Source organism: Synchiropus splendidus, chromosome 1 (assembly GCF_027744825.2).
Source record: "Synchiropus splendidus isolate RoL2022-P1 chromosome 1, RoL_Sspl_1.0, whole genome shotgun sequence".
Lineage (NCBI taxonomy): Eukaryota > Metazoa > Chordata > Actinopteri > Syngnathiformes > Callionymidae > Synchiropus > Synchiropus splendidus.
In genome coordinates, this window is record NC_071334.1 from 9,460,314 (window position 1) to 9,479,357 (window position 19,044).

A 19,044-nucleotide genomic window follows, 5' to 3' on the forward strand; every position below is an offset into this window, starting at 1 on the left:
CTCACCGTGTGGGAGGGAGAGGGTCTGGCTGCCTTCAGAAGTCGTGGCATAAGCACGATCCATAGCCCAGATTAAAATGATATGAAAGGAAATTGAAAGTGTGCGGACTCAAAGGAGGCGAATATAGAAGACTGTTTTTGTGATGAGCTTCGCTTCAGTCTCACAAGACCTGATAAAAGTCGGTGGAAAAGAAAAGCCATGTCGACCAGCCTCAGATGGCAAACATGAGATCACAGTTAGGCTTATTAATGATGCATTCATTGTCTAGAAATATGAATATTTAGAAACATTTGGTTGATCGCACCTAATGCTCATGCTAGAAGCTAACAGAAAGGCTTTTTGAAATGGAGACAGTTCAGTACGGTGGGGATAGAATATACACATTTCAATAGGGGAAAATGTTTTGAAAAAGGGAGAATTCATTTTATGTATAAATAATATGAATCATTCATGAGTGAGCTTGTTCGCCCTCTAGTGTCTATCTCTTTCATTTATTTTAGACAACATTTCGACCAAATGCAGTTGCTACAGTTACCTTTTTATTTATTGATTTATTTTTGGCGTCTTGCACTCCCTTGGTTGGTTGGGCCTGATGGAACCGTCCTGGTGGAGTCTGCAGGATCCGGGCTCCTCTCACGCGCAGGCAGCACTTCCACTTATCTTAAAATGATTCAGTGGTTAAATGTCAGAGCTGTCGCTGCCATTAAGGGCAGCATGTTTGAAGGCAGGGCAGCCTCCCCTCTCCTCTCTCGCCCCCCTCCTCCTCCGGTTCTTCTGTCTCTTTCCATTCCTCTCACCGCCCGCCACCGTCACCGCCCCCAGCTTCCTCCTCGCCCGTCCAGGATGGTTAGGGGGCCGATGTGCAGACCCTGTCACTCAGATTAGGGCCACGTTGTCAGCTCCTGGCCCTTCCTCTCTGCGCTCGCGTGTCCCAGATCTTTCTTCCTGTCAGCGCGGACCCGCGGCCAAAGAAGACCTTAGAACACAACCTCCCCTCCTCGTCCACTTCCGTCAATTCCGACACTGTCATTCAAACCTCTGAGTTAGCAACACTGCTGGCAGCAAGGACTGTGCTTTTCTGCCCAGGACGGATCCACGGCTAGTGCCAGAAATATGCGTTTGTGTGTGAGACCAAGAGCAGTGACCAGCATTTAGTCGGGTTTTATAACGCTCCAAAATGTGTAAAAGTAACATTCGACTTACGTCCATACGTACTTACAACCACGGCCAGCAGATGCTTCATTTTTTTTTTAAATTCAATGTCTGGCACCGCAACACGTAGCAGCCCAGCATCACGTACGACAGTTACGGCAGCACAGTATCCCAGCATCTCACTCTCACACAGCCATCTACCACGACAGTAGCACCTATAACCCTCACGTCGGCTATTTTGAATGGCATTTGACTTGCATCCAATCTGACTTACGACCGGTTGGTCGGAACCGATCCCGGTTGTAAGTCGGATGTTACTTGTAGTTAGTCTCTCCAACATCTCCACATTCACGCTGGGGTTTCCTCTCCGGTGAAGGTCTTTTTTTGTAGAGCTTTTCAAATTTGCTGGGCATTTCTGCCGATTTTTTTTTTCATTCTCTGTCCAAAACAATGGTAAAACCCATCTGTTGCAACTCACCGTTGATGTTTACACATCATGTACACACACAAAAATGTAAATAAAACATTAGGAGGTTTGGCCCTAAACAACCTGTTGCTATTACAGTGACGCCACCGTGTCATGTAAATCATGTGACTTGTGTTTGAATATTGTCAGGCTTTGCTGTTAGTGGGTTCAACAAGTTCAGTAGTTTTGCAAAGTGACTTCCTCTCTGTATAGCGATGTTAGCGCAAAAGCCAGATGCTGTAAGCAAACATCTAAATGCTTTATTTACATTTTTGCGTATGTATTACACACTGTAACTCGACACTGAGTTACAACAGATGGATTCTGCCGTCTTTGATTTGGCGAAAATGAAAATCATTTACCTGCACCAGAGTGCCTGTCGCATGGCTGGGCTTGGTAACTGTGGACCTCGGACTGGACCTAGAAGAGGTGCCATCGTGCTCAGGCCTATTAAGCCTCAGTAGTAGGACCACAAAGTCTTCGAGGGTAGACTGTTGGCTGGCAGGTCAGCATGTAGCATGAGCACTGGTTTTGGGGGGCGTTTCTGGCGCTGGAGGTAAAAGGTACGGACCAGTCCCGGTGGCCGGCAGTAAGTATTCCAGAAGATGGCGCCTGGTCTGGAGAGACGCCATGTGCTATCACCTAACATCCGCATCCCTTCCCATCAACCCCAAATCCACAAACACGTGACAGCCAATGATGTTGTTAGCACGGCGCTACATGACAGTGCTGCAGCTAGTAGCTACAAATGCAGATGAGTCAGCAGTGTCAAAGCCTTGCAACACGCCTTGGTGATCTCAACCACAGTGATGTCAGGCGGACGATAATGACTAGCTGTTGACAAGAACTTGGCATGACTCATCAGTTTCACAATGACTTCCCTGTCCGTTGAAAAGAAGAGACAAGACTTGTCTGGTACGGAGCAGGTGTTGGGGACAATGTGTCACGCTGAGCTGTTTCTGATGGGGTCCATACCCAAATGCAAATAATATACTGCGTTACTCAGATCCACATCAAAAAGAAGGTAAAATTCAAAGCTCTAGATTTTAGCGTAGCATCTAAATTGAACCGCATGTGTCGTATTTTATGGTGTTTATTACGAGGAGTGTTTTCATGAAAACAACATCAGGTTTTGAGCTTGAGGCGAACAGTTTGTCGCATCTTCAGCAGGTACCTATGGCGTGTCCCAGTGAACATTCAACGCTGTCGGTGAGTTTGTGCTAAATGAGAAACCATCGACCGTTGACTGTACCCTGTGGCACAGCGTTCGTCCTCCTTGGATAAACAAACAAACAAAACATAGTCGCACAGGTTGTCGGATCCCGTCCCGATGTTGCTGAACCCTCTCAAGCCCCGCAAAGGTCACAATCAACATTCATTGCTGTCGGTGGGTTTAACTTTGGGGAGAGCTCACTGAACGATGAATGCAACTGTGTCCCAGATTCCAGCCCGTCACAACAATACGCTGATGATGCCGGTGCGGAGTGAAGCGGCAGGAAGCTCAGATGCAGCCCAGCTCACACCGGCTGCGGGGGGTTCGGATTTGGGAAGATAGCGGAAGATGACCTTTGGAGGGAAATGCCTGATGATACTGTGGAATAATGGGAGATAAACAAGTGTGTGTGCCTTAAATGATGAGTTTAATAAAGATTACTTTTTTCTCCAGATGTTTGGGATTGTTGAAATTTTTCACTACTTTGTATCAAAAGCAACACTTATGTTAATGGAAAAAGTGTCAACATAAATTTATCACAGATTCAATAGTATACATTTTTTGTAATCTGAATAATGTAAATGCAAAAAAAGTGTTATTTTTTTATAAAAGAAATGCCTCATTTGAGAAATAGGAATAGAGACTTCTAAATTACAATTATGCATTTACTCAACAGTAGGAATTATTTGCTTAAATAATGAATTTCCCATATATTTTTAGGCAATTATTTCATGAAAATCTGAGATAAATGTATCTATTATTATTACTGTATTTTAGACTACTATACGACTTAAAAATTGCAATAAAAAACCTGCAAAATATACATGTTCTAATGAAACACAAAAATTAACATTGTTCAAAATAACCACATTAAAAACTACACTTGTAGAAATGTAAAGTTTTGTCTGTCATGAAAATGAAAGGAGCAATTTTCAATTCTCTGTTATTTTTGTGCAAAACATTTGAGGGAAAATACACTCAATAGAGCTGCAGTGTAAAAAGAAAATCGCATGGTGCATTTAATGGTGAGCGTATTTACAGTGAGAAAAATGAACAGGCCCTGGTTTTCTGCAGCCTCTCACAGAATGAGTTGAGCTGCGTGCGACTCGTGACCCATTAAAGCAGTGTGAAAGAGGAAATCAACTCTTTCCTCTTCTGCGTTCAGTCATGATTCTAACAAAAGCATTTAATTCACACGTTACACAATGAAAAAGGCTAAAAACTAGAAGCAAAAAAAGAACTAAAGAGCGGAATGACAGGTTTGATTTTAAATCGACAGTGTTCTAGACATCTTTTTTGAAACAGGAATTGACAATAGAATCCTGAGAAGCACAACCATGACAAGTCAGGAACAATCCTGATAAAATATACTGTAAAATAAGCTGGAGTCTGGAGCTCGAAGTGAAGGTATGTAAAGACATGATGGAGCTGCAAAAATGGCCTCCAGATTTTAATGCGGGTCGAGACTTGACGTAGGAAAACCACTAAAAGTATTGAATCACTGACTCGGCGGGTTTTGGAAACAAACAAATGACTTTGTTTCCTGGTCCAAATTGACGAGAGCTGCCCGTGGGCTAGAGATCCACCTGATAAGTCTGTGTTACGAGTTCTATAAATAGAGGCTGAAATAGCGGTGGCAGCGCAGGGAACCATTCGGCGGCTCGCTGATAAGGAGGCGACTAATTACGAGCGCGCCGACATCAGTTAGTGCTTAATTGTGGAAATGAGGCAGCGGCGGGCGGCTGCCGCTGCTGCTTCCGTGATGATTTGGGAAGCAGCCACGGGGATTAGCGGAGAAGTCTGCGAGCCTGGGCGGGATGGAGAGTTACCCTCACTGTCTGATGTCAGCCGGTCGGAGCTGCCTCTCTCCCTCGGCCAGGAAGATCTGCATGGCCCGGTACAGGAGGTGGACGCCCAGCTGGCGCTTCCTCTTGGCCTGCCAGTTGGACACCACGCCGTAGAAGTCTCCTCGCTTCTGGTTGGTCAGCATCTTCAGCCCTGTGAACAGACCGAGGTCAATGAAGCCCCCAGCCCAGAGGAGAGGCTGCACCACTGACCTATGGCCTCCACCATGCTGGCCTCTCGGGTGTACGCCTCCACTGGGATGACGTTCTGGAAGCAGTGCAGCGAGATCACGCCCTGGTTGGCGCCCCACACCTGCAGGATGTGCTGGACTTTGCGGCAAAGTTTCTGAAATGGAAGGGCAAGTTCTTCACCTGACGCAGGTCTCAAAAACGCCGACTCTACCTTCGACGTCTTGTCCCCTCTGAAGTACTCCAGCGCCTCGTAGAGGTGGCTGTAGGGGCGGGAGCGCTTCCCTTTCCCCACGTAGAATATGGCGCGGACAAACGTCTGGAAACATTCCTGCTGCGTCATGGTGCGACTCCGGAAGGGGAGGTTGTCGGTCACTCTGTCAGACAGATGTGTGTTAACGCATTCGCCCCGAAATAGAGACAGACTTTCTCGACTTCTTTACACTTTTCACGTCTTCCTCGTGAGTATCTGTCGCTTGTTGGCGCATAAGAACACAGTAAGTCAATACAAACACTTCAGCATCTGCACAGAGCACAAGCTTGACCAGCTTTGCCATTGTTTACGGGAAGATCACAACACCACAAATGTGTACGACATCAGTTTCAACTTAAAACGAAGAAAACCTTTTTTTATCGTCAGATGGTTTCAATGTCTGTGACAAAAAATCCTGAAGAAAACATGTAGTTTTCTCATTGCTAACATTTATGACGCATATTTTTCATGCAAATTATTTTCAAACCTGCTGTTTTTCAATGCAAGCTTGCACATTAGCAATGTTATTTTGTTTTGCTGCGTGAAATTGCAACGTTTATTTTTTCGGATTTTTCCAAAGTTTCGCTTGCGATGAGAGCACATCAGACCAATCAAAGCGCTGGTTGTTGACACGTCACATACCAAAACATTCAACATGGCGGAGCGTTTGATAGTGTTCATAACACAGCTGACGGTTCTTTACAATAAATCACATAAAAATTAAAAGGACAACGTTTGGCGGAGAATGGCTGCAGAGATTGAATATGATGACAGTGTGGGAAGAATGAGGGTCATGTAAATCACCGGTGTTATACAGAAGACCAGGTCGGCATTGAAAGGTGGATAAATACAAGTGTCCACCACCTCCATGTGAACAGAGGGAGCAGCTCTTGCTGACAGGCAGAGCTCGGGCTCTCTGTGCCTTCAAGAGTAGCTTCCCTCTTCCACACAAAAACATTTTATCGGTCGCATTAAGTCTAAGCCAGCAATATTCCATACCAATTCCAGCTCTGAATGTGTGATCATAGGGCCCAATTACGTGTGTCCTGCAAATGTTATGTGTTTGACTGTGTCGCCTTCAATGTGCAAAGACAGGTGTGTCAATAACTGCGTCCAAATGGTTCACAATTTTGCACCGTTTATTTGCGTCGCTGTCTGAGTGCAAGGACCTTAACTCTGTCAGTGAACAGCATGAACTGCGTTCCAGGCTTATGGATGTGTGATTTTCAATTTTCAATTTAGATGAGATGAGATGGCCATTGTCAGTCCCATAGTGGATTTCCAGTATTAAACACTTTATATGAGTGTTGAAATCAGACAAATTAAATGATTGAAATAAACAACATGCGGAGTATAAGATTCTCCCCATGTGGATTGATGATTGAATATGAAAATAGGCGTCATACGTTCAGAACCAAATTGAGACGAGCCAACTGTAAGCACTGACACAAACCTGGGGTCAAGCAGCAGGTAGTTGAAGCTGGACTTGATGATGCCTTCCCGCCACTTCCGGTTCTGATCCGGTTGATCAAACTGCTGACACAGCGCTTGTTCGTCCTCCTGGCAGTCTGGTATCTTGAAAGTCTGAATTGCCAGGTTCAGTTCTGGACTGTAGCCTAAACCTATGCAGGAAAGAAGGCACGTGTTGTGGAGTCCAGAATCATTTCAGAGAAAGCGAGGACTACCTTTCTGCGGCTGCTTATCCAGAGCTGAGGGTTGGAGGTCGGACTCCTGCAGCAGTCGACACAGCCTCTTGATGTAGGTCGGCCGGGTGCGGCTGTTGATGGGGCCCGGATTCTCGCCAAGCTCTTTCAGCCTCAGTCTCAGCTCCTTGTCTGTCAACCCTTTCACGACTGCGATAACGCTTTTATTTTCTGGATCGCCTCCCTCCTCGGGGGCTCCCTCTCCTCGTGGGCCGTGATTCTCCTTCATCTCTTTCATCTCCTTCTGCATGGTCCTCCAGTCGTAAACAACAGTGTCCTCTGAGCTGCTCACATTGGAGCAGAAGGAGGCGTTGGACATTGGTGGTATGTGGGTCTCGATCAGCTCGTGGCCCTGCTCCGTGTCGGTGTAGAGGTACTCCACTGGCTGGTCCACGTCCGGGATGTGTGGGCGACCTCCAGGTGTGTAGGACAGGTTAGCTGGGTTAAGAGGGAGGCTGTGACGGGACAGTCGGCTCATGCTGTACCTCGGGGTGCAGCCTGTGCCTGGTGTGGACGGCAGGTCTGAGCTTCCCCTGGATCTTTTCGGGGAGAAATAGGAAGAGCTTGACGTGGAAGACTCTGTTTGAGAGCCGCAGTCCTCGGTCAGCCACACTTCATCCTTTACCTCGGCGTTTCCATTCGGAACGTTTCCCACCTCTATGTTGGTCTCATCTGTACTGGTCAAATCATCGGTCAGGAAGTCATCGCCCTGGAAAACTTCATTTCCTTTGATGGCTCGAATAACCTCCTCCAGGTTTCTTTCGTACGCTTCAGTCGAGGTTTCCAGATTATCTTCCAGGATCACGGTGTCACAGACGGTCTGGGATTCAACAGAATCGCTGGCAGTCTGGGACAGAATGATGGTATCAGCCTGACTGTTGCTCAGCGTCGCTTGCAAGGTGCTGGACTGTGTGTTTGGGAAGGATTCTGACGATGGTTCTGATCCTGCACTGACGCCATTTGTTGAGCAACATGGTGCGTGGGGCGAGCTGTAAAAGTTGCTCTGAGACTTTGGCGTCTGCCTATGTGTGCGCACGGGCGTCGGGAGACTTTCTTCAAAAAGGGATGACATCTCAAAACCGGTTCTTATAGAGCAGCGGCTCAATCTGGATCGTGTTCTTCCCGTCACAAAGGGACTCGGCGTGAATGGAAGTTCAGATGGATTCTCAGATGAATTCACGTCTTCATTGCCGTGGACTTTATCTACAAGATCATCATTTATATGACTATGGACAGACTGGGAGTCTTTCTCATTGTCCTTAACAAGAACTTTAGCTTCTGTGTCAGGACCAGCAGGATCAACAACGTCCAGTTCAACAGTTACAACAACGTGATCGGGCTTTTCTGACAGTAATGTGGGTCTAGTGTGCAGAGGAAGTTCAAGCGCGCTGGTGTAATGGTCACTCTCACAACTGCTGTAATTACTCCCGTTGGTCCCGCTGCTGCTGCTGCCCCCTGCTGGATGAGCTGCGGGACTTCTCTCACTCTCCCTAATGCGTTCATCTTCACAGTCCACCGAGTCTTTACAGAGACTAATGACGGTTTTCTCCATCTCCTCCTCGCTGCTCTCTCTCCAGAACACATAAGCATGATCCGGTGACGTGACGTCCACGCCCTGATGTTTGTGCAAAACTGTGGTCAAACGTTCCGAATCCAGGAAGCCAGGATACTCCGAGAGGTCAAAGGAAATGTTGTTATCAACAGATTGCCGCTGTTTTGGTGATTCCGGACTGAAGACCGGGAAATAATCATCCACATCCCTGAAGCTGACACTCTTACGGCTCACTGGTCGGCATGTGAAAGCAGGAAGAGTGTCTCTTCTCGAAGGAGAGACACGATTGTTGTGAGACAGTGGTTCGGTTAGAGGTGGAAGTGCTGACATCCGAGTGCTGGATAACAGAGAGGTTCCTTCAGAAGGCCACAGCGCAGACCTGCTCCAGGACTGACGTGGAAGTTGCTCACTGTTCATGTCAGAGAGTCTTGTGCTGGACATTCCTCTGAAACTTTGCCTTGTGTTAATGTTGGAGAGGTTAAAAAAGGATGAGCGTCTCGTGCTGCTCAGTGCGGCCTCACCAAAGTCACTCATCAGAGATGAGGCGAAGCTGCAGTCCGACTGAGGACAACTGGACACGTCTGTCTGGTCAGACAACATGGCTGCGACACAGAGACGAATCTTATCAACCCAATTCAAACACAACATCAGTTCTCAACAAACATGGTGTTTCGCATTAGCAGCAACATTTCTGACATCGCAAAACAGACTAAATTACCATAGCACATATAAAGTTCAGTACATGAATTCATTTTCAGAGACAGCCCACTTCAAAAAGTGACCTATTCGAAAACAAAGGCCTTACAGTACTCAAATTGAGGCAGCGCGTCGTCTTCTGTTTCCACTGGCATCATGAGATGCTCTTGAAGTAGGTGAGCACATTTTCGATTCTCCTGCTGCTTTGCGAGGTCTGTGGGTGTATTTCCCTCCTGTAAGGTTGAGAGAACATCAGTGACCACAGTTCCATAGACAGTAGCCCGAATAATAGCACAATGAAGGTGCCTTTAGTCCTTCCAGTTCAATTGTGAATACAGGAAAAACACGCAAAGGTCCCAGGTTACGAAGAGACGTTTCAGTCTGTTTTATCAAACTCTTAATGCAGTCATCATGCTGACTGAGTTTAACAGCCCAAATCTGTAAGAGCGGCACACTTTTTTTAAAAGGACAACTTCATTGAGAAGCGTAAAGTGACATAACACCCTCAATATGATGTGTAAGAGCAGCAGAAAACTGTCAGTCTCTCTTTCTCTCATTCTTGGATCAATGTTGACTTCCACCTCTTGTTTTAGTAAATTGAACTCACTTGGAGTGAACTCCATTTTCAAAGAATGGAAGTGAAAATAATGTGTCAATAAAGTTTAATGTTACACTATTAACATACTTCTTACATAATCCCCAAATACAAAAAAGATCATGAATTAAACCATGACAAAAGAATGTTTACATTAACATAGTGCAGTTAGCAAATATCACCACCAGGAGTCAGTTGTGTTCCACAAAATGTTCAATTAAGATACTTAGTAATAAAATAACAATACAAATTACAGTGGTTTGTTGTTTGTAACGTGATAACTGCAATACGGCATGTGCATAAAGTAACCACATGGATTGAATGGAAGCTTTATGGCTTGTCAATAAAGTTGTCCTTTGGAAAAACGGATCGCTTGTAGAGCTTTGGAAACTCCAGACGTGTTATGTCCATGTGGAGAAATGGTAGTGGTGTCATCCACCCCTCGTCACTTCTGCACATGAACAGAACCGACACTGTAGCTGTCCCCGATCCTGTACTGAGAAGCGCTTCAGAGCGACAGTTGACCGCTATCATCACCATGAACACGCTTCTTCTGCAGAGCTCTGGTCTAAACTAGCAAGTTTCTGAATAAAAGTAGAATAGCCAGAAGACTTTTTGTTTTGCAACAATGATAGATGCCGTGTATCTACAGCACACAGCACAAAACGGTTATGTGGTAGTAATGTCTCCTTCAACAAGAATTCACGTATTTTAATTTCGATCAAAATGACCAGAATAAAGGTGGTTGAAGACAAATCTGCACATCTGCAATTTATCTTCTTTGCAGAGAAACACTGCTGCATCAAGTTCCACTGAGTCACACTTCTCAATTGTATTTAGTGTTATTAGATCACTATTAAGTCAGAGGAGTTTGTTTTGTTTCTGGTGAGTAGTTGAGCAAAACGGCAACATGCAGGTGCAGTCGAGAGGATAACAGCACAATCCAGGACACGTAGTCCAACTAAGACAAATTCAAATTTCTCTCCCGTAGTCTTGTCATTTTTAATTCCTGTCACACACAATACTTGTCTGAGCCGTGATGTAGTTTGAACAGTTCAGACCACTGTTTATCCGTCTGCCTCGCAGTTTCAAAGTCAGCACTCACATAATCTTTCAGGTTTGGATTTCCTCCATTCATCAGGAGCAACTTTAGATTTTGGTAACAACCCCACACAGCAGCGACATGAAGTGGAGTCAAACCCTCAGCCGATCTGTTGCATTGAAAGAAAACGGTCAATGATGAAGAGATCAAATAATCTGTGAAACTGAGAAAGTTGGAGAAGGTACTTTTTAGGTTTCAATCACCTGATGTTTGGGTTTGCTCCATGACGAAGCAACATTTTCAGGCATTGTGTGTTCTTCTCGGTCTCTTTGCCAACAGCCAGGTGGATGGCAGCGACCCCCTGACTGCCAACCAGGTCTGGGCTCGCACCCCTGGACAAAAGTAGCTGCACAGATCTGTGGGAGATGGGAAAAGCACAGTCTTTGCTCAAGATAAAGTAGTCAGAGAATTTCACTAACATGGCAGACATTTGTTTTAACAATAGGGAGTGCTCAGTCATCTTAAACATTTGTGTCTTGTTTACTATAACTAGTAATATGTTTATGTTTTTTCCAAAAAGAAAAGACTTCACTATAGAAGCAATTTTAATTTGTACAAAATTAAAATGACAAAAACAGAAGAAAACTGAAAAACAAATAAAAATAAAACGACAACAATGTACAGAATCAATGAAGCACATTCATTTTTGATGCACAGAAAAAGCTCATGCTTTGCAAAATAGTGAGCTCTCATACTTCATAGCAACATGACTGAAGTAGTGCAGATGCATTAGTAAATGTGTGGCAGCTCAGTGGATTAATGTGTCAGGTAATCTACTTTGAACAAACAAAACAAGACATACACATTTATAACTCACATGAATATGACAAATCGGTCTTTTAAAGGAGTCCGCCCAGACTGCTTTGATATAACTTTGTACATCCTATGTTTGTTTACTTTGTACCATAACTTTGATTTCCAAAAACAACAGTACAGGTATCATCACTGTGAGTGGTCGCCAGTCTACATGGACTCTGCAACAAACTGTGACGTCTACATTACTGAAAGTATGTATTACTTTCGTTTGAGGAGGTTTGTTTCCATAATACAGAGACCTGAGTCACAAACTTAAATAAATGATTCACATTCACATGTTTTTTTAATGTTGTACTTATATTGACTGCGAATACTTTTGGGAATAACACGGATATGGTATACGCAATAAGATCCATTAGTAGCATCACATACAGTACGTGTCGAATACTTTGTTCCATTGATACAGTTTGCACAATGTTAGGAGCCAATATTTACCATCCGTCACACCCCGCATCGTATTGCAGCAATGAAAACGTGTAACTTTCATGACATTTAAGACGCGTGAGAATATAAATAAGTGTATACTTGCTAAAGCATGAGCTTTACAACCAAAGTGAGTTCTAAACCAAGACAGTTATCGAAACACGTCCAGATACTTGACGACTGTTGCCCGTCACTGCAGAGGCTTCAAGACATGTCTGGGCACAATCCTTACCTCGGTTCCTCATCGTTCACAGCTTTGCACAGCTCGCTCGCCAGACGTCTTGTTTTTCGGTCCATTTCTGGGACTATATCGTCTTACTGTGGCTCATATTCACATCTGGCTTGTTGTTTACGACGTCATGCAGCAAGCACCGAGGCTAACAAGCTAAGCTAAAGAGCGTCCTTTATCAGTGCTTCCACGCAGCTACATCATTACATCTGCGGCTAGTTGCATTCGGCGCGTGTAACAACCGGGTGAAACATCTAAACGAGTGAATCACATAATGAACAGAACATATAAGCGTGTGTCAAACTAAATGTCGTGCGCATTGTTTCTTAAACTTCCCTCCAAACCCTCCCTCGCAATACCAACCGGAAGTCCCGCCTATCACAAGCCCTAACGGGCCAATCAATGTTCATCGCTTTATTTACCGTCAAAATAACATTTTAGATGGAATTTCGAGTCTTCATGCTCATATCGCTCTTCGTCGTTTTACTACAGTAAACTCAAATGAATGTATAACATTTGTTATCATCTTTCTGACGCTTTGCTTTTACCTGAATTTGCTTCTTTGCTGTTGGTTCTTGCCACTGTTTTTGTCCTGTAAAACCAATACTAGAAAAGTGGGTTCATATTTTGAATATGCTCATGATACATTGGCTATTCTATGCCCTTTGCATTTTTTAAAAATTACCTGTATTAAGATTGTTCAAGATTATTCAATTGGAGAAATGATAATAAGGTTAAAACATAACACTCCTGCTCAGACTTATAACTGTTAAAAAAGCTCTTCTGCCATTCATTTACAGGTTAAAACATACACACATTGCCCCGCTGAAAAGAAGGAGGCGAACATGCTTTAATGTACAAGTGATCACAAAGCATTGTCACAGAAATAACCTTTGTGTCATGTTCATTGAAATTACAATTTACAATTCATAATAAACAAGTGCAGGTCGCAGCAAAGGCTGCAAAGATGAGTTTGTCCATCCATTCACTCATTCATTCATCTACCCATCTAACAGCAAATCCACTCACATGATTGTACACGCGCAGCTATACAATAGCGTCTTAAACAGTGAAAGAGAAAGGCAGTGGAAGGAGGCTCATGAGGAGAAGCAGCAAACTGGGGCTGATGGATCCAGCATGGTTTGGGAGACGACACTCCTCATAAGGATCGATGCAGGCAGCAAAGGCCAGAACATGGGCAATGTAGTTCTGCTCCTGAACGCCGTGGAAGAGGTGAGACATTGGGCCTTTCGCAAAGATGGCCACATCCTCAATGCCATGGGTCTCTGAGTCAAGAAGCACGGGAGACTGCTGACGGTAGTCATTTTCAGCTAAAGGGAAAGGAAACATTGGCTTAGCGGTTGTTTCAAATTTACAGCTGTTATTATTATTATTATTACGGCCTTTTAATACTACAAGAATATAACATCAAAATGTCAGTATCTGTTCCAATCGTGGGAAATGTTGGTAAAAATAAAAAAAAAGTATTTTGTTTCTAAAATGTATATACAGTGTCAATGTATCAGTAAGTAAAAATTACATTGAAAACTGTAAAGCTGTAAAGATGGTAAATAAAATGAAAAAAATAGCATCTTTCTTTTTAAAGTTTCTTTTTTAAGGCACTCTTTCCCACAGTGAATAGGACATTAATTAGATATTATTGCAAAATATGTATGTCCACTTCATTGGATGTGCATAAGCCTTACATATAACTATGAGCCTTGGATTGTGAAATAACAGTCTTTGATCAGCAGATGGCACTGTTATACAAGTGTGAACAGTTCGTGTACTTACAAGAAATAGTGCTGTTTACGTCGGGTCGACTGCCGTTGACTATCGAGAAGCCCGGTCCATTTCCATACACAGCCGTGGTGAAGCGCTTGTCGTCGTCGGCCACTTTGCTGCTGACCCCTGTCAACCACATGGTCACGATGATCTCGTGTTAATGACAGACGGACTTTAACCACGGCGATGTGAGTGCGGAGACCGTCACCTGTCACAGAGTTCCCCCTGGGAGAGTTGCCTCCGAAGGCGAAGACGTGCGAGTGGTCAGCAGTGACCACTGTCAAAGTGTCCAGCTCACTGGTCAGTTCTGCCGCGCGGCCTATGGCCCGGTCAAACTCCACCGTTTCATACATGGCTTTCTTGGCTTTGGATGAGTGGTGTGCGTGATCAATTCTCCCCCTTAAAACCCATGAACAAAAACATATGATTCCACTGCCTCAGACGGAAAATAATAATAATAATAATAATAATAAGATTTATAATAATAAGAACTTATCTTCCACGAAAAGGAAAAAGCCTTTGGGGTTTCTGCTGAGAATCCTGATGGCTTTCTCTGTCATTTCAGTGAGGGATGGATCCATGTTTGGATCCCGGTCCAGCTCATAACGGCAATCTTTGGGCTCAAAAAGACCTGGGAGGACAGGGAACTCCACATTAAAATGCGTGACATCAACTGGAAGCCTGCATTTGTTTCTCTTACCCATGAGGAAGTCTGTGCTCGCAGGGTCAATGGCATCAAATTTCGTTTTGTTCCACACATATTGAGCTCCCTGCAAAAAAAAAAAAACAAAAAAAAAAAACAATTGCTGTCAACAAAATCACTCAACAATTGGCTGAAATTGGGGAGATTTGGAGTCACACTGGCTGTTCCAACATTGATGCAATGTCCTAAAAACAAGTAAAAGTGAGGCTGTGTATTATGTGTGGCCTCCATGTGCCTGTATGACCTCCCCACAACGCCGAGGCACGCTCCTGAAGAAGTGGCGGATGGTCTCCTGAAGCATCTCCTCCTAGACCTGGACTAAACTCCTAAAACTTCTAAACTCGAAAACGTCTAAACTCGTGGGCGGGACACGTGCTCAATCGGATTCAGGTCTGAGGAAAGGATGGGCCACTCCATTACATCAATGTCTTTGTCTTCCAGAAAGACAAAGACATGGTAGAAATGCCACCCCACACCATAACTGACCCACTGCCAAACTAGTCTCACAGTCACAGAACATGCTCTATGGTGTCTCTGTCACATGTGCTCAGTGTGAACCAGGTTTCATTTGTGAAGAGCTCAGGGTGCCAAATGGCAAATTTCCAAATCTGAGTTGTTCTCTGGCAAATGCCAGACGTCCTCCTTGGTGTTGGACAGGAAGCACAAGCCCCACCGGTGGACGTTGGGTCCTCCTCAGTGAGTCTGTTTGTGACTGCTGGAGGAGGTTATTCTGTAGGGCTCTGGCAGTGCTCCTCCTGTTCCTCCTTGCACATGAGGAGCTAGTGGTCCTGCTGCTGGGATGTTGCCCTGCTATGGTCTCCTCCACGTCTCCTGATGTGCTGGCCTGTCTCCAGTGCTCTGGACACTACACTGACAGACACTCGCAGAGATGTGCCATACAATTGACTGAGCTGGTTAGCTTTGTGGCTTATGATACACAGAGACCCCACGATCCTCGGCTAAAAAAAACACCAAAGAATGACCAGAGAATTCACTTGCTATGTTTTGGACTGGGGCGTTTTCATCCTCATCACATTCAAAACACGGTGACCAGCCATACTTGGAATGGAATTTTCCCGTAAATGAAGGGCTTCTTGATCAGTGGCAGAAGATGCTAGAGTGAAAGCGAAGCTCTATAGGAGAGCAGTGAGACCTGGCATGTTGCACAGTTCAAACAAAGGTACCTCTGACACATAGACTAGAAGCAGAGTTGAAGATGCTCAGGTTGCGTGTCTCGTATGAGCCAAGAACTTTCAGACAGTGGAAGCACTTCACCTTTCTCTTGGACAACCATTCTGCAGCAAGATTTTTCCCGTCGAGCCTGTCTCCGGTGCTGCCGGGATATTCTGGGTCGGCAGCAGTTTTGGGATACATGTACTGACGCCCACCACCGAGGATGACCTTCGGGAGCAGATTCATAATGTACTTACTTGAAAACTTTATTTGCCGATGTTTTACTGAGTCACTCACGTCGATTTCAGTGTTGTAAACTAGCTGGTAGGCGATGTCCCGGCAGCCGTTTGCCACGGCTTCGCTTGGCAGGTACGAATCTGCGTACCAGCCCCTGTCGGCACTGTGAGCGTAGGAAGCGGCAGGAGAAGCGTGCTGCACTCGGGTTGTGGTGACGATTCCGACGGACTTCCCTGGGAGACAATGAAAACTGTTCATCAGTGTTTGGGTCTCAAGGAGCAGCAAAAACACTGAAAGCACCTGCGTTTTTGGCACGGTGTAGAATGGAGTACACTTCATTTCCTGACGTGGCGCTGCAGTTGCCCCTGGGGTTGGCAGCCGTCACACCAACCGTCCCATAGTTGGCCTTCACTCCGCACAAGTAGGCTGTGGCTGTACCAGCGCTGTCTGGCATCTGCTGGTCCACGTTATAGGTCTGCAGGAAACAAATACCATCAGTCAGTCAGTCCGAAACCATTGCAGCGAATCTGCTGACCTTTGACAGGGCCAAGTGAGGGAAGGTGTCCATGTTGAGGCTGTGCTCCTCTCCAGATTCCCCCGCCAACTGCCCCTTGAGAATACGGGCAGCGGTGACTGTCGGGACACCCATGCCTGCAGGAAAGTGAGACCCAAGAATATTGATCCGTTTTGAAGAGTCTCTGCAGTCCATTCCCATCATGCACTTTTATTAGGAATTCCTGCTGAACCCGACTTTCATTATGTGTCACCGATGCCTTGAATAAATGTTACTTATCAATCCTGGCATCCGCTAATCTGTTGTTACAATAGCGTCAGCGCGCGCAGAGTTCACGTGACTGTCGCTGTAAATCATTGTGTTTACAAGTAATGGACATTAATGAGCTTTTCATCTATCATCCCACAATAAAACAATATTAAGATAAAAATGGAACTCATAAAAGCCTGGTAACCAAAAAGCTAAAACTAAAAGCGACACATGCTAGACTGGGCTACTTCAATATTGTGCCATTAGATTTGATCTATGACTCCGTATATTACATAGAACTGTGCATTGCATTCTATTATTTTCATCCTTTTAAAATGAATGAAGAGATGTTTATTACCCTCTGATAATTGCGAACGTGTTACATGACAAGTTATATGACACTTGTGTCACTATTACATCACGTGGCTCTTTAGTAGATACATGACATACAACACGAGTAGTTCGACTTACATAATACAGAGCTTGAAAAGCGCAGAGTGAAGAACAGTTCTGACCATTGTACCCTCTTTCCTTATTTTTCTGACAAGTGTTTGTGCGTAACTGTGTGTAAACTTGTCTCTGTTGTTGGGTCAGAGTCCTGGTTAAGGCCATTTGTTTTGAATGGTTAAGTTAAGGTTGTGGGGCTGGGGAAAGCACTATGTCAAAACGTGTGTGTGTGTGTGTGTGTGTGTGTTATTGTAAGTCATCTTTTTTCTTTGATTGTTTGTGTTTTCATAGAAAAAATCATGAAGACATTCCCATAAATCACTTTTTATGTCCATATATCTTTTAATTTAAAACAAAACATCCTTATTTTCCTTTATGACAAACAAATATTGTAATGTCTAAATTTCAATTTGAATGGGTAACTTATAATAATAATGGATTTTTATTGTGTTTGGGCTGCGTTTAAAAAAATCTATATTTTAACCTGCTTCAATAATGACTTAAATGCATTGTACATTTCCATAACTTGTTTTTTTATCTGTAATTTGAGGTAACCAAATGTTTAAACAGATGTATGTATTTGTTCCCTCAAGATCTTTGCACAATTTTTCATCAAACCTCTCAAAATATCTTGCTCTTATATTGTATATTAAAAGAACTTGGATTTTGCTCCACCAGCACCGTCTTGGACTCACCGTCCCCCAAAAACAGGATGAGGTTTTTGGCCTGTTGCACGTTCGGCTGAACATTCAGGGCCGTGTGAAGCGCCTGCTTGGCTTTGTTGTTCCAGTAATCTGCATGAAGCTCTTGCTCTTTAGATCAGAAACACAAATTCATATTCACACAACGTCGACCAAACATATTCACACTCCAACTCCATCGAAGATCCTTACCTTTCACGCACAACGCTGAATGCACTAAAACCAAAATCATGAATCCACCATAAGTCCGAGCCATGATGTCCGTTATAATGACCCTAGGAACAGAAAAACGTGTCGGCGCCTGACATCTCTTTATAGCGGCACGCAGGGAGTAAAGGGCAGTTTAGTTTAACTGCACGAGACCATAGTTTATGACGGTCAACATGTAACAGGACCACAGAAGTGCGACTTCGACCAGTGGCACATTTCCAGTGATGTCAACACAAAGTTCCATCACGATGACAGCATCCTCCGTGTCCATGAAGTCAGCTGAAAATATTTCTATATTTGTTCTGTTGGACTAAACTGTTCAAGGTTTTTAATCATGTTGCACATCTGTAATGACAAATAAAGCAATCTGAAAAGTGCCCTTTCATCCTCACCACCGCATTCTTTTTACCATCGTTTGAGTCAGACTATTCATCTTCAGCTTGAATCGCGTCTTCTTGCTGGAGAATAGAATGAGAAATAACTGGATGTAACTTCAGTTCTATGAAGAATGCAGATTCCTCTAACCGACTTCACTATTGGTTTATCCCTTTGACTCAGCGGCTGTGCGCCTGAAAGATCTTTAGATACTTTCCGCCCGAGTGGGAGAAGGGCAAGCCGCCTTTGTAATTGCTCTGCTACTTCGAACACCCGTTTTGAAACTCAGCAATGAAGAGAAGACCCTCTGACAGACTTCGCTAATGGTTTATAATCCAAGCGAAGGCCTTCGGGATGAGTTACAGTCCGTACTTTGCTCCGTTACCGAGAGAACTTAGCAGTCAGCACTGTAAAGAC

General features: G+C 44.4%; 2 protein-coding genes across 5 annotated transcripts in view; both read right to left on the reverse strand.

Annotated features, from left to right (window-relative positions):
* ankle1 (ankyrin repeat and LEM domain containing 1) overlaps positions 1-12,570 on the reverse strand; it is a 77,245-nt gene extending 64,675 nt beyond the window's left edge. For 2 of the 4 annotated variants that reach the window (XR_008413225.1, XM_053851861.1), the window contains exons 1-9: positions 12,237-12,570; positions 10,969-11,121; positions 10,769-10,874; positions 9,178-9,301; positions 6,803-8,974; positions 6,571-6,739; positions 5,079-5,241; positions 4,889-5,021; positions 4,661-4,829 (exon numbers count right to left, since the gene is read on the reverse strand). Coding sequence is in view for 3 of the 4 variants with exons in the window: in XM_053851861.1 (XP_053707836.1) it covers positions 4,663-4,829; positions 4,889-5,021; positions 5,079-5,241; positions 6,571-6,739; positions 6,803-8,974; positions 9,178-9,301; positions 10,769-10,874; positions 10,969-11,121; positions 12,237-12,301 (3,252 nt within the window). In the remaining variant the exon portion in view is untranslated. Of the gene's footprint in view, positions 1-796; positions 4,830-4,888; positions 5,022-5,078; positions 5,242-6,570; positions 6,740-6,802; positions 8,975-9,177; positions 9,302-10,768; positions 10,875-10,968; positions 11,122-11,460; positions 11,552-12,236 lie in introns of those variants that run through there. The other 2 variants (XM_053851774.1, XM_053851985.1) reach the window with 2 other exon arrangements.
* A 725-nt stretch (positions 12,571-13,295) lies between these two features.
* LOC128752370 (alkaline phosphatase-like) lies at positions 13,296-18,298 on the reverse strand. Its single transcript, XM_053853506.1, has 11 exons — positions 18,235-18,298; positions 18,037-18,159; positions 16,667-16,782; positions 16,432-16,606; positions 16,192-16,364; positions 15,997-16,122; positions 14,719-14,788; positions 14,511-14,649; positions 14,227-14,417; positions 14,028-14,144; positions 13,296-13,564 (listed from the first exon to the last, which is right to left on the reverse strand). The coding sequence occupies exons 1-11, from the start codon at positions 18,296-18,298 to the stop codon at positions 13,296-13,298; spliced, it is 1,563 nt and encodes a 520-aa protein (XP_053709481.1).
* Between the last annotated feature and the right edge of the window lie 746 nt (positions 18,299-19,044).

Bases quoted from the DNA above. Each gene is read 5' to 3' on its own strand.
- LOC128752370 (XM_053853506.1), bottom strand. From the start codon at position 18,298: ATGGCTCGGACTTATGGTGGATTCATGATTTTGGTTTTAGTGCATTCA. The intron at 14,789-15,996 runs GTGAAGTGCTTC...TTTTTTTTGCAG, and splicing joins AATGGTTGTCCAAGAGAAAG to GGAGCTCAATATGTGTGGAA. The intron at 14,650-14,718 runs GTAAGAGAAACA...CTGTCCTCCCAG, and splicing joins GAGCACAGACTTCCTCATGG to GTCTTTTTGAGCCCAAAGAT.